The sequence below is a fragment of the Suncus etruscus genome, chromosome 7 (assembly GCF_024139225.1).
Source record: "Suncus etruscus isolate mSunEtr1 chromosome 7, mSunEtr1.pri.cur, whole genome shotgun sequence".
Lineage (NCBI taxonomy): Eukaryota > Metazoa > Chordata > Mammalia > Eulipotyphla > Soricidae > Suncus > Suncus etruscus.
The window spans coordinates 19,697,496-19,716,648 of record NC_064854.1 but is presented as its reverse complement, the minus strand read 5'-3'; the positions used below and the strand labels follow the sequence as shown (position 1 = coordinate 19,716,648).

Here is a 19,153-nt window from a genome sequence, read left to right as displayed (position 1 = left end):
TTCTTATCTGTGGAAAGCCACCATGCCCTCATCTGAGAGCCCTGAGCTCTCCAACTCTTAGTTGTTGGAGTTGCTTTGCCAGCCACGTTTATTAATTAGTGTCTGACATTTCCATCTCTCTGCACGGTGCAACCTCTCATAAAAATGCATGGTTTGATTGGCTTAGCAATGACAACTTCATTTATCCAAGACAAATAAATACCAGACCCCAACTCAGCAGCAGTCTTCCCCATTCATTCATTCAACTACCTTCTGATCTCTGGGATTCATGCTAACTAAACGAATAAAGGAGTTAACTAGCTTTCTTAATCATGTTTAAGCAAACTGATTAAGCATCCCCGCCCCCTCCATTTTTTTTTTTAATAAATGAGGCTGGCTTAAACACACACACACACACACACACACACACACACACACACACACACACACACACACACACACACACACACACACCCCAGATTCCCGACTAAAATTAGATGACAGGTTTAGGGGGAAATGCTTTTAGGACTATCTCCCCTCACCCCTGCTTAAGCCGCAGACACACAGGCCTGAAGAGCAGACCCACATCTCATTTTCAGGTAGTTCTGTTTGGTTTCCTCCTGCCTTCTGCCTCAGATCTGAACTTTGGCTGAAGCATCACCAGAAGCTTCTCTCCTCCAGGCTGCTAATTCCTGCAGACTTTGATTTCATTCTCTCTCTCTCTTTCTACTTTGCACCTTCTACTGGGATGTGTGAGAGCATTTACCAACTTTGGAAAGGACTTATTTATTGGCAGAGCTTTAGGAAATCATGACGATGGGTTGATTCCCCCCCTCCCCACATAAATATTCTTTATACCGTAGCTCAGCCCTTGGAAGAGCCAAATCAAGGCTTAGGCCCTTGTAAACATGGTGAGGCGCCAGCATAGAAATGTCACAAGTAAAAAGAACTCCAAGGAACAAGGCCTAGGGCTGAGGGTTTAAGGTCAGCTCTCTGCCTCAAGGACAATGCTTCTCCACAAAGTTAAGGTTAGCTACCATCAAGGGCAAGGTCACCTTTCCATCTTAAGGTTACCCCCTCCATCTCCAGGGCTTGGTTCCTGCTGGGAGAATTTTCCCTCTCCTCTGAGGATACTGAAAGTGGTCGGGGAAACTCCCTTTGCTCCATTTGTAGTGGGGAGACACAGGCCTGAGTCTCAGCAGGTCAGTTCTAGGACTCACAGTCCAGGCACTCTGTCCCTTTGATTGTGAGTCTCAAGAGCAGGGGCTGCTGCCCACCAGGATGGCCCCAAATTCACATGGAAGGGCCGTGCTTGCAGCCAGACACTGCTGAGTTCCACGTGAGTCTGGGTGTAGACAGGCGTTGTCCTTCTCCAAGTCTGTCTCTCCCATTTTGCTTCTGGTGGCAGGGCTGTTGTGGAGGGCAATTTAAGGCAAGTTGGCAGATGCTGCCCCCTGGTGTGCAGAGGATGCCACTGCGGATGAAGATGAGTCCCTGACTATAACATGGGACCATGTGAGTCTGCAAGAGGCACCGAGACAGAATCTTGGCCCCAACCTGCCCACAATATTGGGCTATGGGATGAGGAGGTACCTGCAGGTCGCCCAGTAGATAAGAACAGCAGGCATGGTGGATGGAGGATGCTTCCTGCTGGATTTTCTCTCACCAGAGACAGATTTGGAGACTTATTCTCAATGAACCATCTCCTTCCTTCCTTCCTTCCTCCTTCCTTCCTTCCTTCCTTCCTTCCTTCCTTCCTTCCTTCCTTCCTTCCTTCCTTCCTTCCTTCCTTCCTTCCTTCCTTCCTTCCTTCCTTCCTTCCTTCCTTCCTTCCTTCCTCCCTCCCTCCCTCCCTCCCTCCCTCCCTCCCTCCCTCCCTCCCTCCCTCCCTCCCTCCCTCCCTCCCTCCTTCCTTCCTTCCTTCCTTCCTTCCTTCCTTCCTTCCTTCCTTCCTTCCTTCCTTCCTTCCTCCTTCCTTCCTTTTTCTTCCTTCCTTCCTTCTTCTTTCTTCCTTCCTCCTTCCTTCCTTTTTCTTCCTTCCTCCTTCCTTCCTTCCTTCCTTCTTCCTTCTTCTTCCTTCCTTCCTTCCTCCCTTCCTCCCTCCCTCCCTCCCTCCCTCCCTCCCTCCTTCCTCCTTCCCTCCCTCCCTCCTCCCTCCCTCCCTTCCTTTCTTTCTTCCTATGAATTTGGGTTACACTGGGCAGTGGTACCTGCTCAGGGGTTACTCCTGGCTCTGCATTCAGAAATTGCTACTGGCAGGCTGGAGGGGGGCATATGAGATGCTGGGGATTAAATCCAGGGTTGGCCGAGTGCAAGGCAAATGCTCTATAGCTGTGCTATTGCTATGGTCCTGAACCATATATATATATTTTTTTAAAAAAGTATTTTACGTTGATTCTTCCCCCACCCCAATCCCTCAATGGACCATTCTTTTTTTCTTTTTGGTTGAGTCCACACCCAGCGGTGCTCAGGGGCTACTCCTGCCTCTGTGCTCAGAACTCACCCCTGGCAGACTCAGGGAACCATATGGGATGCCAGAGATTGAACCTGGTTGGCCGCATGCAAGGCAAGGCAAACACTCTCCCTATACTAGAGCTCTAGCCTTAGATGGACCACTCTTAATCTCCCATATCAAGTCGTCTCCATTGAGAGCCAATGCTGGATGGTGTATCCGAAACATCCCTGCTTTTCGGGCATCAGAGGCCTGGCCTCACTCCATGACTGTCACCATCACTGTGCCCCAGATCCTGCTGTCCCCTTGCTGGCTCTGCCAGGGGCCAGAAAGCATACAGGAAGTGAATGTACACAGAAACCCCAGAGTGGTCCCCTACTATGTGACCCCAGAACCTGCAGGCATAATCCTGAGTCTATCTGATTCCCCCAAACACCAAACCTCTGCTTGAGCCCTGGCATAAATGCTCTCTAGAAACCTCGCCAGCAGATGAGGGGGGGCGGGGGAAGACAAGGAGTCACCTTCTGGTCCCCCATCCCTGGCAACCACTTGGCTCAGGGGACTTTGGGGGGGCCTTTCTTGGCCAGTACTTGTTCCTTCCCAGCCCTGATGGAGACACTATAGAGGGAGTTGTGTCTGAGGGACAGATGCCGAGACTAATTTCAGGGGCGATGCTCACAGTCTCCCCCTGCAGCTCCAGTTCTGTGACTCGAGGCACCAGAGTTCCAGATCTCCTGCTGTCTTGCCTCATAGACAATACAGGAACACTCTCAGGGCCGCCTTAGGACAAGATGGCTGGAGGGGCAGAGGTTGAGTTTTAGGGGTGTCCTTGTGCTCAAGAGTACGAGCTGGGTCCCAGACCCATGACAAGGCTGCAAGGGGATGGGGGGCCATGACTCAGCCTGGTGTCTTCATGGTTGGGATGGAGTTCCAAAGCACAAAAGGTCATGAACCCCACTTCCTCCTCAATACAGGGTCTCATGGCCCCTAGAGGCCTAGTCTCCCCAGGTGAGGGCTGAGTCCGCATGAAAACTCCTTCCCACCCAGGCCCATGACCATGGCCTATACTTAGGCTGCAGTGCCAGACTCAGGGTGCAGAAACAGGGCACTGAGGGGTGGCAGCTGGTCAAGATGAACTTAGCAGGTGTGTGGGTAGGAGCCATATGCAGGATGCACCCCAGGGCATGCTAATAAGAGGGTGCTGGGGAGACACACACCAATGTATACTGAGGAGGATGCAGGAGTCCTGGCCTGAGAAAGGGGATGTGCTGGTTGAATTTCTCCAGAGATGTCAGGCTGCACTGTCTGCCTCACTGGACCCATTAAGGCAGGGCCGAGCCACAGCCCACCAGCTCTTCTGCAAAGCCCTGAGCTCAAGAAGGGTGGAGGGGCGGGAACCCTGGGCAGTGGGAACACTGAGGGTTGCACTGATGGGTGTAGAGAGGGTAGGAGGAGAATGTCCTGATCCCTGGGGCTCCTGTAGCCAAAGTGGGGTGGGAAACTGAGGGGGGGGCCTCACCTAATTCTACAGTTCTCATAGCCAGCTTGGACGTGGCCATGTGACACCCTTGTGGGGGCACTGTTGGCTTCTGGCTCCCTGCTGGGCTGTGCAGTGTCCCAAGTCCCTCGGGCTCTGCTCCTGGCCATCCTCAGGCCAAGTTTTGGAATCACAAATGACTCATGAATGTGGCAGTAGCCACTTAGGGCCACTCAGTGACCACTCAGGGACCCTGTGTCAACTGTCTAGCAAGTGATAGCTGTCCCCTGAGGTGTTTCAGAAGGAAGAAGTAGCAATCCTAGAAAGCCAGCACACCCCCCATAAGGCCATCACACCACTGAGCTCTCTATAAGAACCTCCAGGAAGGGATCCCCCTAACCCCAAATATCACACTCATCCAACCAAGACTGTGGGTGAGGAAAAGGAATTCCCCCTCCCTCCCACTGTCTCTGCCATCAACATACCAGTGTCAGGTACCTGCTGGTTCTTGGCCAGAAGGGAGAGGGAAGCAGAGACCAGGAGGGCCTCAGAATGGACAGACTAATCTTGAAGGGTCCAGAATTGTCTATATCAATTACTCATATATTATCTACCAATAGTTGAACCAAGAACTATCAGTCTACTTAGATCAGTATCTTTAGAACAGTCTACTTATATCTAGTTAGGATCCACCCATCCACCCACCCATCCATCTATCTCCTGACCCATTCATTCATTCCACCTACCCACCCATCCTCTTCCTCCTATCCCCCCATTTACCCATTCATCTACCACCCACCCACCCGTCCACCCACCCACCCAATACTTACCTACCCACCCACCTTCCGTTCCATATATTCACCCACACATCCATCCATTTACCTACCATTCACCTACCAACATTCATCTAGATATCCATTCACCCACCATCCGTTCTCCTATCCTGCTCTCCACTGGGAGAACAGAGACCAGAAAGTCCCTAACCATCACTTGGCCCACCCCTGCTTTCACAAGTAAAGACGGGAAGTACTCTCAGCTGTTTTGGGGCATGCTGGGGGCACAGTGGGTGAAGGTAGTGGGTGAAGGTCAGGAGCAGGCAGGTGCAAAAGATGGAGGCCATCCCGGTGCTACTGCAGGTCTCCATGGGACCTTTCTCAATGGTGACACAGGCTCTGAAATGCCCCATCACCAAATGATTAACAATTTATATCCAAGACCCTAACTTCATTGCTGGTTGTTGCTTGGAGGTTTAGGGGTCACACTGAGAAGTGTTTAGGGTGCTTGGCAGTCATCTTGGAGTTGCAGGATTATATGTGTATGCGTGTATATGTGTGTGTGTGTGTGTGTATTTGTGTGTGTCTAGGGTGGTTTCTGTGGGTCACTGAGACTTAGAGAGTGTGAGAGAAATGACAAAATAATGACACTTAGGGACCAATCAAGACCAGGTTGGTCGCATGCAAGGACAGGACCCTACCAAAGATCTGTCTGTCTAGCCCCCTGCATTAAGGTCTTTATTGTCATCTTTAAAATTTAAGTCAAATTAGAGCATGACCATAAAGCTGCCTTTTTGAAGTGTTCTCTGGGAAATGCTATGGTGGGAGATGGAGAGTTTTCACTGAGTACCCCCAGGGAAGCTGGACAAAACCAACAAACTCATCAAAGAAATCCAGTTGGCATAGGGTCACGGGGTCACACAGATGTCAAGGAAAGTGCTCACAATTACAGCACTGGGACCCACTACTCTCAGCCCTGCTCCAGTTCTGATGTCTCCTCACCAGGTCCCCTGATGCCCATGAGAGGCTATGATAGTATGTGTGTTTGTGTGTGTGTTTGTGACAGTATGCGTGTGAATGAGTGAGAAAGTATTTGAGCATGTTATGAGTGAGGGAATGTATGTAAGAGGATGTGTGAATGTGGGTGACTGTAAGAGTTTGTATGTGTTACGAGAGTGTGAGTATTATAAATGAGTTTGTTATGAGTGTGGGTTATAAGTGTGCATGTGTGAGTCTGTACATATATGTATGTGTGATCAATAGGGAAAGGATCACAATTTGACCATCTGAAAAAAATACCTGCTGTGCCTAAGATTTTTCTTTATGTCTTATATGTTTTTCAAAACCACAATCACATTCATGATATAGCATCTCCTCCCCCAAGTGGATGCTTACTAGAAATAGACTTAGTAATAGTAAGAAATACATCTGTACCACATTATGAAATATTGCAGAACGAAGCAACGTCTCACTATTTGTGAATTAGAATGGAAAATTTGATCTGTTTAATATAGTAATTTTTTTTGGGGGGGGGCACACACCCGATGGCGCTCAGGGGATACTCCTGGCAATGCTTGGGGATCCTATGGGATGTTGGGGATCGAACCAGGCTGGCTGTGTGCAAGGCAACCACCTTCCTCACTGTGCTATCGCTCTGTCCCTGACAGTCATTGTTTTTTTGTTTGTTTTGTTTTGTTTTTCGGGCCACACCCGTTTGATGCTCAGGGGTTACTCCTGGCTAAGTGCTCAGAAATTGCCCTTGGCTTGGGGGGACCATATGGGATGCCGGGGGATCCAACCTCGGTCCTTCCTTGGCTAATGCTTGCAAGGCAGACACCTTACCTCTAGCACCACCTCGCCGGCCCCGACAGTAATTGTTTTAAAAAGGAATTTATACAAGGAAGCCAGAGTCAAAAATCCAGCTGGGCTTAGAATTTGCGAGGGGTGTTGGGATCTGAGCAAAGAGGGGGAACAGGACCTCAGAGCCCTACTCTTTGCTCTGGAGAGAGGGTAGATCAAATCAAAGATGGTGTCTTTAGGCTTGAAGGCAAATCCTGTGGAGAGACCCAGAATCTTTCGTCCTGTTCCCTTCCACCCTTTCCTTCACTCTTGCAGCTCTCTGATCTATAAATGAAGTCCAGGCAGAAAGATCATCTTTAAGCCAAAACCATGGGTACATTAGAAACACTTCACTGGAGACAACAGCTCCCCCTAATTCTTTGTTTCCCCTAAAAACACACCCCCCCAAAATCCTCTATTTCCTCAAACATCAAGTCTGGTTCTATGATAAAAGTTTTGTGTAACATGAAACATCACTGCTGAGGAAAAAATTGAATGAGCCAAACAAACATGTAGCGCTATTTTGATCTGGTCTTGAACGGAAAGTTTTGAACACTACAGGGGAAAAAAACAAAAACCCAACCAGACAGCAAGTGCCTTTTTAATGGGCTTTATCCGCAGGAAAATGATTAGAAGCAGAAAAGCTTGAAACTGTCAACTGCTGATGCATTTTTCTTGATCCCTTTTATTTTTTACTCAGAAAGGAATAGAAAAGCATATGGCAAAGTGCATCATTAATTTCTTATTAATTTCATAATAGGAAGGCAGCCCATTAAAATAGTATTGCTACAACTTTAAATTACCGAACTCACTTGGTATTTAATGAGAGATTCGGCACAGCAGGGCTTCGGTTAAATTAAGTTGTGCCTTCACAGCACAGTGGGGAAACAGGTGTATATTGGTTTAGAATTATGGAAATGTTGACTAATTCCAAGGCTTGTAATCAAACAGCCAGCCCCCCCCTCCATAATATTTTTTTTTTCCTCAAGAATCTGCATTCATCTTTGATGTCTGGGCCCATTTCCGCCTGTCCATCCAGCTGAGCGGAATCCGCTCTCAGGTTCCCCCCAGAGCTGTTAGGGGGTGCTGTTGATCAGGCGAAGTGGCCCAGAAACGCAGGAGCTGGGACCCTATTTCCATTTACCTAATTTGAAATGGCAACTGTAGCAATAGCGCGTGCCTGGGGAAGGCTCTGAGGCTCCTATTCCGAATTCCACTGAACCTGCCTCAAATAATTGGGCATATGAAATGGAGCCGGGGGGGAAAAAAGGCAAAAGAAAACCCGGCAGCCTATAGCTATCTTTTTCCAAGCCTAGAACAAGTGCCCTTGATAATGGTCTCTAACCATTACCGCTTAACGTGTGCATGCAGAATTACTCTTTTCTTTTCTTTTTCTTTTTCTTTTTTCTTAAATTAAATTTCTTTTTCGACACTGTGGCTTATAGAGTGGCTTCATAAGACAGTTCATTTCTCGAATTCAACATTCCAACACCAATCCCACCACCCATGTGACATCATCTCCACCCTGGTTATTGGGTTCACAACCTCCCTGGATCCTTGCAGAATTCTTTTTTTATTCTTTTTTTATTTTTTATTTTTGGGTCACACCCAGCAGTGCTCAGGGGTTACTCCTGGCTCTACGCTCAGAAATCGCTCCTGGCAGGCTCAGGGGACCATATGGGATGCCGGGATTTGAACTACTGTCCTTCAGCATGCAAGGCAAATGCCCTACCTCCATGCTATCTCTCTGGCCCCAGAATTCTTAAATGAGAGTAGGGAGATGGGGAGCAGGAAAAGGAGAGGAGGAGAGAGGGAGACCATATGGGATGCCAGGAATCAAGCCAGTGGGGCTAAATAAGTGTCCTCCCTATTGTGCTCTTTCTTCACCCCTTAGGTAACTTTTATAGAGAACCAAAAAGAACTCGCGGTGTGTGTGTGTGGGAGATGGTTATGGCAAAATATTCTTTTTCAGGGGCAGGAATAACTCCAATTGGGCTTTGGGTCCTGTCAGGGGGATGAGAATGAGTTGATTCTGCAATGGCTGAACCACGAACTTTTGACCTGAGCTGTCCGGTTCATCCATGGGAGCAGCCCAGCCCTTTAGTCCTAGGTCTAGTGCTGGCAAAGCCCCATTTGCAGGAAGACCTGGGGCTGAAAGGCTGCTCGAAGACACTGACTATGGTGCACAGAGCTGTGAGCAAAAGCAGCCTCTGCAGAGACAGTTCTGCAGGTTCCTGGGATGAGGGCGTGAATGGGGAGGGCAAATTCTGGGACCACACCTTGTTTTCTAAGCCCTCTTCCCCACTACTCCCTCATTCACACATACTCAAACGTGCTAATCAAAATGGTGTATCCCATGACCACGGCTCATAACTGATCCATGTGGGGAGGGTAAAAGCCACAGATATGGGGCCAGAGTGATAGCACAGCAGGGAATACACTTGCTTTGCATATGGCTGACCAGGGTTTGATCTCTGGCATCCCATATAATCTTTGAGCACGGCCGGAAGTAATTTCTTTTGTGTTTTTTTGTTTTTGTTTTTGTTTTTTTTTGTTTGTTTGTTTTTGGGTCATATCTGGAGGTGCTCAGGGGTTACTCCTGTCTCTGCGCTCAGAAATTGCCCCTGGCAGGCTCAGGGATACTGGGAATTGAACTTTGTTGGCTGTGTGCATGGCAAATGCTCTAACACTGTGCTATCATTTGGGCCCCCAGAAATAAATCCTGAATACAGAGCAATGCTGGTTGAGGCCCCAAACCAAAAACAAACAAAAAGTTACAGATATTTCTGCAAGCTTCTGTAACATCGCATTTATTATGCCTGCAAATAGCCCAGCGTTCATTGCCAGTGGCTGCAGGTAAAAGCGTGCCAGGTGGTGCCACATGCAGACACACCCCTGGGCTGGTGTGTAAATGCAGTGCCCAATCACTGTTGATGCTCCAGACCTGCGAGGATCCCTACAAGCAAAGACACAGCATGCGGCATGGGGCTTCCTTGATTGCCTTGGGACTCAACCACTTTTGTTTCACTCCATTATTGCTCAGAGCACCCCAGGCTCTGTAACTAAAAACGAAAAGCAAAACTCCACCCAAATCAACAACCACATAGCATCAGAGTATCCATCAATCCAGCATTGAGAGGTCCAGGGCAACGGGCAAAATAGCTAAAGAGCAAAGTGAACTTGTGACTAGCTGGGGACATATGCATTGCCGAGAGAGATCCTTGGTAAAATATATTTTTTGGGGATGCTGTCAGCTCATCTGAGGAGAATCACACTGACCATCATACATTCCTGGGAAGGAAGGAAGTGGGAAGTGATGGAAGGGCGCTTCGGATTTCTCTATTCTCCATCACCACGAGGCCACAGATTAGGCATTAGTAGCGAAGCTTTGTTAACCTCCAACGGTTTAGAAACCATTAGGAGGGGGACTGTTGCAGCCAGCCCAGGCAATGCCTTTGTCCTTTCAAAAGGAAAAATAAATCTAAAGGCAGAATCTGAATGGGACTCCTGGGGAGTAAAAGCTTTTCCTTTCCCACTTGCTTCCTCTTGTGGGCATCCTGTAAAAGCTCGAAGGGCCATGATGGGGGGGTGGGAGGCTGCCCTCCACCCTCATGGACAGAGGGGTCATGACGGGGTGGGAGGGTGTCACACTCCCTGCCATGACCAGGGTCACATCCCTCACTCTGACTTGGCAGATCAAGGGCCGTTCTCCCAGCGACAAAGTGGGTTTGGTACGAAAATAAACCGACTCACCCCAGGTAACGTTTTGATATTGTGCAGTGCATTCTGGGCTTCAAGTGCAGCTTTTCTTGTATAAAATGTTACGAAACAACAACCTACAGAGAGAAATAAAAAGGGTTGAGACATTTCTGTGAACGCTTTGCTTCCGATATCATGGAGACTGCAGCAAACACATTATCCACTTTAAAGGAGGCACAATTTCAAGATAACCAAGTGCATGAGGGTAGGGACTGCCACGGATCACCTTTCACCCCCAACCCCGTTTTCTCCCCCATCCTTGATCTTGTGCTGTGCCCATGATGGAGACCATCTCCTTTCCCAGGACTTTGCTCTGGGTAAATGAGGTACAGCTGCTAATGAAATTGGGGTAAGTCACCAGCACCAAAGCAGAGATGGGCATTGGCAGGACTTTCTCCAAGGAAGGCTCCGGATCATCACCTATCAACAACTCCTTTCTAATGCAAAAAGATTTCTATAATTGAGCTATGAAGTGTCTAAAAGCCTCATAGGTGGTCCAGTTCCCTACCTCTCCCAACAGGGCATAGAGCTGAGTGTGGGCAGGAGAGGTTCCACCAGGAGCCATAAAGCTGAGATGTGGGCAGGAGAGGCTCCATGTTTGTTCCCTAAAACAGAAGCCCAGGCTTTCACCTATGTGGAACCAGACCCAAACGTGTGCACATGCCCAAGATATGTTCCCATAAGTGAACTAAGGCCCAGAGGAACACAGATGGGGGACCCCAGATGCCAAGGGCATCTGAGAAGATCCTGAGACAGATTGGTGCAATCCTTGACCCAAAGGGTCAAACCTTTAACCTTCTAAAGGAGCTGATCCCTCCTTCTCTCTGGAACTACAGATCTGGGTAAATCAGAGACATTGGCTGAACTCAAATGAAGCCTTGACCTTAGTTTCTGCATCCCTACATGGTGTGCAGGGAAGATGCAGCTAAATTTATTGGTACCTTGAAATGTTGCTAGCCCATGAGGTAGCCAATCAAGGAGGGGCAGGAGGTGAGAGTGAGGAAGAGAGTAAGGGGGATACTGTCCAGGTCAGTCCTTCTTTGAGACCATACTGCCAGCACAAAGGGCAGCTCCTGTCGGCCCCTCATCTGTACCCAAGCAGATGGCAGGTTCTCACTCATATATGCATGACTGTGGCCTGAAAACCACATGGGGAGCCATGGTCGAGGGGGAAGGCAGGGAGCTGCAAGGCTCTAGCGATCAAGTCCTTGCTGGTCTCTGGTCCCAGCCACAAACCATGGAGCATCAGCAACAGACCTGGGGGACAGGTTCTTCCAGAGACAGAATCAGTAGGAGGCCAATGCTGGCCGAGGACGTCCTGCTTGGAACCAGCGAGCATCAGGCATGGAGCCAGTGTGAGGCCGGGGCATGTGCTATTAGGGGACCCCAAGCTACCATGATCATACTGACAATGAAACAATGATGACTTCAGAAACATGGATTTTTGCATGCGAGTCTTTAAGGCACCACTCAAGGACCCACTGGGAGTGGTGGGTAGAATAAAACCATTTCCAAACTGACAGCCCCGCATGGCCTAAAAAAATACAAAGAAAGAAAGAACAAATCTATGTTGACAATCTGTGCTGAGCTGCATGAATATGTGTACAGAGGGGCTTGGGAAAAGGTTGGGGGCCCTCAGCCTATAGGAATATCAGGGAGGAGGGAAGGAGAAGGGGGTTCACCAAGACAAGTGGCATGCATCAACCCCCTGACTTAGGAAGGGTCTTGTTAGATATACTCCAATGGGAAGAGCCTGTAGCAAGCAGGGGAGGAAGAAATGTGGGGTACAGACCTCAGGATAAATGTAGGGTGCAGATCCCATGCAAAACTATGGGGTGCAACCCCAGGAAGAAACATGGGGTGTAGATACCAAGAAGAAACATGGCATGCAGACCTCAGGAAGAAATGAGGTTCAGTCCTCAGGGAGAAATAGAGTGTGCAGACCCCAGCACCAGATCTGTGACAGGCATGACACAGCTGGACAGCAGGGAGTTGACACAGCATGGCACAGGGGTACCTGACTTTCCAAAGTCAAAACCTGACCCCAGAGTTGGGGATCCCCCAGTGTGCTCCATCACAGAGGCAGCATCTTCATCTGGGAAAGACACATGGGGCCAGGTCAACAGTGACTTGCTTTATCTATGCTCACAGACACGTGGCAGAAAAGATATTCATGTGCTGGACCCAGTGACTTGGCTCACAGTTTTCGGGCACAAAGATATTCTGGCATGGGGGACACTGCCTCTGGGAGGCAGCTGCGGGGGGCACCTCAACACCAGGATGCTCCCTTTTGGAGTCACAGGTTCGCTGGACTGAACTAGTCAATCTGGGTTTTTCCCCTTTTGGCTCGATTGCATTGCCTGAATTCCCCAAGCAGAGCGACTGATGGCTGCGTGTGAGCTGGACTCTCCAATTAATGAGCGACTTTAGGGGGGGAAATGGCAGAACAGGGCCCGGAAAAGCCATCAGCATCACTTCATATCACAGAGTAATTGGAAACAGGAAAATGAAGTGTCGGCTCTTAGCACCTCGGTCTATCAGCCATGGAGAAGAAAAAGACCCACCCAGTTTCCCCCGATGGTGAGTACGGAGGACAGAAAAGAAACTGTGCTGCAGCTCCAAGTCTCTAGCAATCAGGATGGCCAAGAACTTCTCTCTTGGGCTGCCATGCAGGGAGACTTGGGTGCTAGTTATTAAAGGCCCCACAGAGAGGCAGGGCCCACAGCAGGGTATTCGATGCTATTGGAGGGTTTGCCTAGGAGGAAGGCACAGGAGTGGGTTTAGCTCAGAGAGCCCAGCTGCAGGAACTCTGCAGAGAAACAGAGGAAGCACTATGATAGGAGCAAAGAGACAGATTGTGGAAGGGCTGTGAATTGTGTGTGGGGTTTCAGGGATATGGAAAAACACATATTTCCCCCACAGGAAAGGTGTCCCTGGGGCCTGTCCCAGCTTCCAGCTCAGATTCAGTATCAGCCCTTGGAATGAGACAGTGGGGAAGGGGGTTTTCTACCCTCCACTCCAAGTGGTAGTTTGAAGTTTGTGTGGGGGATTGGGGTACAAGGGAAGATAAGTGTGAGGGGGGCATGCAGGAGGCAAAAGAGTCACCGATCTTCAAATTCTCTCCCCATTCATCCCCGTGGCTGGGGGATGACCCTGTAAATGAGCATGGGGGTGTCACTCATAACAGGGACTCATAGACTCACTAACTTCCTTGTTCCCCAACACTTAAAAAAGAACCTTAGAGGCCGGATTGGTGGCACAGTGGTACAGCGTTTGCCTTGCACGCACTGACCTAGGATGGACTGTGGTTTGATCCCTTGGCATCCTATATGGTACCCCAAGCCAGGAGCAATTTCTGAGCACGTAGCCAGGAGTAATCCCCCGAGTGTCACTATGAGTGACCCAAAAAACCAAAAATAAATAAATAAATAACTTAGGAAGGTTAGAAAGTCAGTCTATACACACATCACACAAACCTAGGAAGCTAGTCTACATGCATACACACACAAGACCTGTGGTATCTTTAAGATCACAGAAACACTCAATTTTACTCAAATACTTTAATTTTAAATGATCAAGTAGAGTTAGCCTCAAAGAAACCATCTGGGTCATTCCAAATCAGTTGCAATAATACGAATTGTTGGAGAGAGAGAGAGAGAGGAGAGAGGAGTGAGAAATAGAGCAAAAGATTGGCCCAGGTGACACTCGTGGACTGTCCCAGAGTTTCATTATAATACTTTGCTTCTCACCCAACTCAGACCCCAACTCCCTGCAGACATCCCCCTGCATGTACTCTTTCCCCAAACACAGAGCAGGCGGAGCCTCAAACACCCAGGCCGGGCTGGGCCCTTCTCTTCCATTTATGTGGGTTTTAAGGATCCGAGGAGGAGGACAGAGTTTGGTGATATGGCATGTTCCCATCCCTGACAGCACCCTCACCCTCACCAATACCCTCACCTTCAGCCAGGCAGAAACTTCCAGATCATGGGTCAGAATGGCCCATCCTGGGGGGGGGGGGATCTGTCCCTGCTCATGGTCCCCCCCATGTCTCACACAACCCAAATCCCAGGCCGCTTCCTGCACTTAAGCAGACTCTATATTCCACACTGTTCTATGTCAGAGCATCACAGATCTCAGGCCCACATTTTTGGACAGAAAGTCGGGGTGTGCCTGGATTAAATGGGAGACATAGGACAAAGGCTGCAAAGGGAGCCCTTTTTCTCTCTTAACTCCTTTCATAAAAGCATAACCCACAGGCTTGCTCAGTTCCAGATAAGTCAGGGCCTCAAATTCCAGAGTTGAAAACTGCCCTGGAGTTGTGGGGAAAGTTCAGGGGTGCAGGACAGGGTAGAGGGGAGGCTGTGCCTTGGGGCCTTTCTTCATGGGAACACAGAGGGAGCCCCATAGGCTTCTGTTGAACATGGTGCCTGCTCCCTCTCCATCACATAGGGTTGCCTGAGCCCCTTTTCCGGGCTCACCCTTATAGCTGGGTCTCTCCCTGACTGTCTCAGTTTCAGTGTCTGCCAAGTACCCAGATCCAGAAAGCCCCGGAGAAAGCCCCTGAGGGGAATGTTTTAAAGGAAAGTGCACTGAAAAACGCGCATTGTCTGAAATCCAAGGGAGCCTGATACTGTGAGGGATAGTATCTGGAAAAGTGTATCCCCTCCCCAAAGGGGCAGGTGCAGCAGCAGGAGAGAGGGGATCTCCAGCCTGAGCTGTCAGCCAGGGAGCACCCTTCTCAGAGCCCCTTTGGGCCTCCCAATGCCTGGACAGAACTGTGCTCCCTCCGGCCACAGGCACTGCAGGGAGGTAGAACTCAGCAGAGACCACTCTGGGGAGCTTTTGAGGATGGTGCTTGTTCTACTCATGCTCTCTGCCTCTAAACCCCAAATGGGGCATTTTGAGGCTTGGGGCTACCTCACCCAGGGGTCACTGTCAGTTACACAAGATATCCAACCCAGAGGTCACTGGCAATCATGCAAGATGTCTTGCCCCCGGACACCTAAGTCAAACACCTAAGATGTCCCGCCCCAGGTCCACTCTCAATGGTTCCGGATGTTCCATCTGAGATCCACTGTCTATCATGCAAGATGTCCCGCCTCGGATTTACTGTCAGTCATAAAAGATATCTCACCCAGGGTCCACTGTCAGTTCTACAGGATGTCCCGCCCAGGGCTCACTGTCACACAGGATGTCCCACCCAGGTCCCACTGTCAATCACACAGGATGTCCTACCCAGCACCCATACATCATACAAGATGTCCCACTCAGAGACTATCACAGATGGGAAATGGGGACCCAGGGGTGCAGCATCCTGCCTCTCCTTCTCCTGTGCTCAAACACCCACAGACTCACAGAGCTGTCACCACTCCTGAAGAGTCTCACTTTCATCTACCCCCAAATAGCCGATCACAGAACTGAGCTGCTTCCAGAACATTCTTGCTCCTAAAAAGTGGGGTGACTGTTTCCTGCACCCTGAAATGTGAAGTGATCAGTTGTGACCTGGGGGGCTGCTGACTCTAATGGCTATGGAGGAAGTGGGGAGGACCCCACTTTTCCTCCCAGATCAAGAACTTTCTGTCAGATGTGCAGGTGCCCAGGTGGGAAACCTTAGTGCAGCTGGATCTAGGCCTGTCTTCGGAGGGCTCAGGATGTGGATCCTATCCAGGGGGTCCAAGAATGAGGGAAGGTGTGTGGGTGCTAACTGACGGGGCATGGGGGACAGTCCCTAGAAGCCTGCATGTGGGTTCTGTTGGAAAGTGAGTCCAGGGTGAGCCTCTTCTCTGAGGCCCCACACAAGTTGGGGTGGAAAGAGGGCCAAGGCTCTGGGATTGCAGTGGGTGGTGTCTGCCTCTTTCTGCCTCCCTGGGTGCAGTGGAAACCATGTGGGATGACAGGAAGGAGGGTGCACCCTGCGTGGCTTCCTGTGGTAGTGGCTGATGGCACCTCCCACATGGCCCGTATCAGCCTGTGTCACCTTCCCATCATGGTGAGTGTGACCACAGCTGTGTCCCGACTTGCTCCAGGATTCACCTGGAATCACAGGACATGGATTGTGTCCCTTGTGAAAGTTGGCAGGGAGCAAATGGGCACCTTTGGACTGTTTGACTTCTTATCTTTGGATGTGAGCTGCCACATTTGGCAGTGGTTAGGGCTTACTCCTAACTCTGTGCTCAGGGATCACTCCTCGCCATATGGGATGCTGAAGATCGAACCTGGATCGGCTGTGTGCAAGGCCAGCACCTTAACTATTGAGTAATCTCTCTGGCCCACTGACTGGCTTCTTCACTGACTTTAATCCATCTGCCTTAGAGGGGGCGAGTAGCCACAGTTGTAACAGAGATGATCAGATGAGAAAACCACCTCTGGAAATGGGGATCTCCTACCCCAGCAAATCTGTGATAAAATAAATGTCAGATGGGGTTCCCTGCTGTCCTGAGTCCAAGCAAACCCTATGTTATATGGGGAGTGATTTAGCGGGTTCAGTGCACCCCATGTTTCCTTAAAGAACCTGCCAAATGTGGCTCTGCTCCCTGATATCTGAAGGAGATCCGTGAAGTTGGGGTCACTCTTCTGCCCTTCAGCAGGTCTGGAACCCACCTGCCTTTACTTCTGAGCAGAGGCTCCACATCCAGGGTGTGGTTGGACACAACCCATTGGCATTTGTGGGTGCACCTGATTGGTGTGACTCTCAGGGACAGCCACAGCACCCCCCTGACTGCACGGTGCTTCCCCGGGGATAGGGTAACATGGTCGCAGCACCACTTGGAAGGAGGGGAAAGCGCGCACCCCAGTTTCACCATGAAACCACAGATGTATCTCTTCCCCTTGGCCTCAACAGTGGAGGGAAGCAGAGGCCCTGGCTTCTCACGAAAGAGGAGAAGTGGGGAGAGCTGGGCAGGGCAATGGGGAGACCAGGCTATTAATGTAACTATGACCTTGGAAGCTTGGAGAGCCCTGGGTTAGTTTAACTAACTCACCTACCTCAGTTTCCCTGTTCCTCAGATGACCACCCTGCCTCTCTCTCCTCAGGACAGTCACACGCTGTCCGCTGCCCAGGGGTTTTCCTTGGTGAAGCTTGGTTCCTGGGGCATGTGTGAGGCTGTGACCAGGTCTGAGATGTAACCTGGGCTGGGCCAGTGATGTTGGTGGAGGCACAGGGCGGTGACAGACACAGGGCCCTGAGGCAGGAAGAGTCTCACCCATGCCTCATACGGACACCGCTAAACACCCCAAGGAGGTTAGTTCTGTACTTCCTTCTGCCATGAAGGCCTTTCACATCTGGGGATGAAAAATTGCCACCAAGTTCCCTCATATCTGAGGCCCCCAAAATGTCACAAAATCTCATGTCTGGGTTCCCAATAATGCCAAAAAGTCACCTCACATCTAGGAAATTGACTAATGCCACAGTCCCATGGGGGTTACTGGATAGGGCAGGGCAGGGCAGTGTCAGGAGCTCCTATTGGCAACTGTCTGACCTCCAGGGAATACCCAGCCTTGACATTTTACTTCCCCTGGCCTCCTCCTTACCGTGGGCACTTTTCTGTACTGTTATTTATTTTTATGTAGCTTCATTTTTTTAATCTTATGCTTTATTATTTTTATTTTATTTTATTTTTTTTGGTTTTTAGGTCACACCCTCAGCGCTCAGGGGTTATTCCTGGCTTTATACTCAGAAATTGCTCCTGGCAGACTTGGGGGAACCATATGGGATGCTAGCATTCAAACCACTGTTCTGCATGCAAGGCAAATGCCCTAACTCCATGCTATCTCTCCAGCCCCAGCCCTAACTTACGTTTTAATTTTTATTTTAACCTTGGTGGTGTTTAGTGCTCTGCACTCAGGAATCCCTCCTGGTGGTGCTCAGGGGACCATTGGGGGGTGTTGGGGATCCAACCCTGGTCAGCTGTGTTTGAAGCAGGCTCCATTTGCTCCTGCCCTGAAGGCTTTGTAGGTAGAAAAGAAACCACTCAGACAAGGCCTGTGCTGAGTTTTTTTTGGTCACTCTCCTAAAACCTCTGGAAATGCCTCAATCCTGGTCTTACTCGTACTAGAAGTCTGAATGCCCCAGCAGAGCTGTCTAAGAAACTAGGTCCTGGTGGTGGCAGTTGTAGCCCTGGGAAGAGCTGATGACAATGTGTCCCAGTTTCTCCTGGAGACTCATAAATTCAGCTGCCTGGGACAGTCTGGAGACACCCTGGTGCCACCAGGGATCATGCTGAGAGGGGCCCCAGAACCCAGTTCCTCCTGCCTCTCCCTAAATAGAAACTCCCATTGTCCTGGCCATCCAACCTGGCCCATGGGAGCAGAGAGGCCACCCCCCTAGCTGAACTGGAGGGGAGTATAGTCTGAGTCTGGTTTGGGCCCCAGAATCTCGAGGGGTAGTCTCAGGTCTCTGTTCTTGCCTCTGTTCCCAGATTCAGCATTTGGGTGACGAACAGCAGGACATTCTCATCTGTGAATCTTTAATCGCAAGGGGCCTGCTTGTGTCCATTGAAATAGGGACACATCTATACTCACTGGCTAGACTAGAAACCGGGTCCAAGGCAGAATGGGGGATCTGATGAGAGGCCACCCCTGCAGTCTCCAGTACAGACTGACAGGACAGGGCATGGCCTTTCACCCACCACTGAGGACCCCAGACAGCACCTGCCCCCGGGGGAGGAGCAGAGTCCCCAGATAAGGGACAGACAAACGGGCACACAGCCTTTCAGACATGCTCATGGGTTGTCAAGGCAGATACAGCTGTGCTGCCTGCTTCTGGGTGACCCCTGTGGCATTTTAAACACCCTGGAACAGGTATTAGGTGATGCAGGCTGGAAGCAATAAATCACTGGCCTATGCAGACAGCTCCACGGAGCCAGGGCCAGTCAT

The 19,153-nt window shown here is 50.0% G+C and overlaps 1 protein-coding gene across 3 annotated transcripts in view; it reads right to left on the bottom strand.

Moving 5' to 3' along the window:
- CELF2 (CUGBP Elav-like family member 2) overlaps nt 1–19,153 on the bottom strand; it is a 180,125-nt gene that overhangs the window by 35,439 nt on the left and 125,533 nt on the right. For all 3 annotated transcript variants that reach the window (XM_049777086.1, XM_049777084.1, XM_049777085.1), the window contains exon 3: nt 10,274–10,356. In XM_049777086.1, coding sequence (XP_049633043.1) covers nt 10,274–10,356 — 83 coding nt within the window. The remainder of the gene's footprint in view (nt 1–10,273; nt 10,357–19,153) is intronic.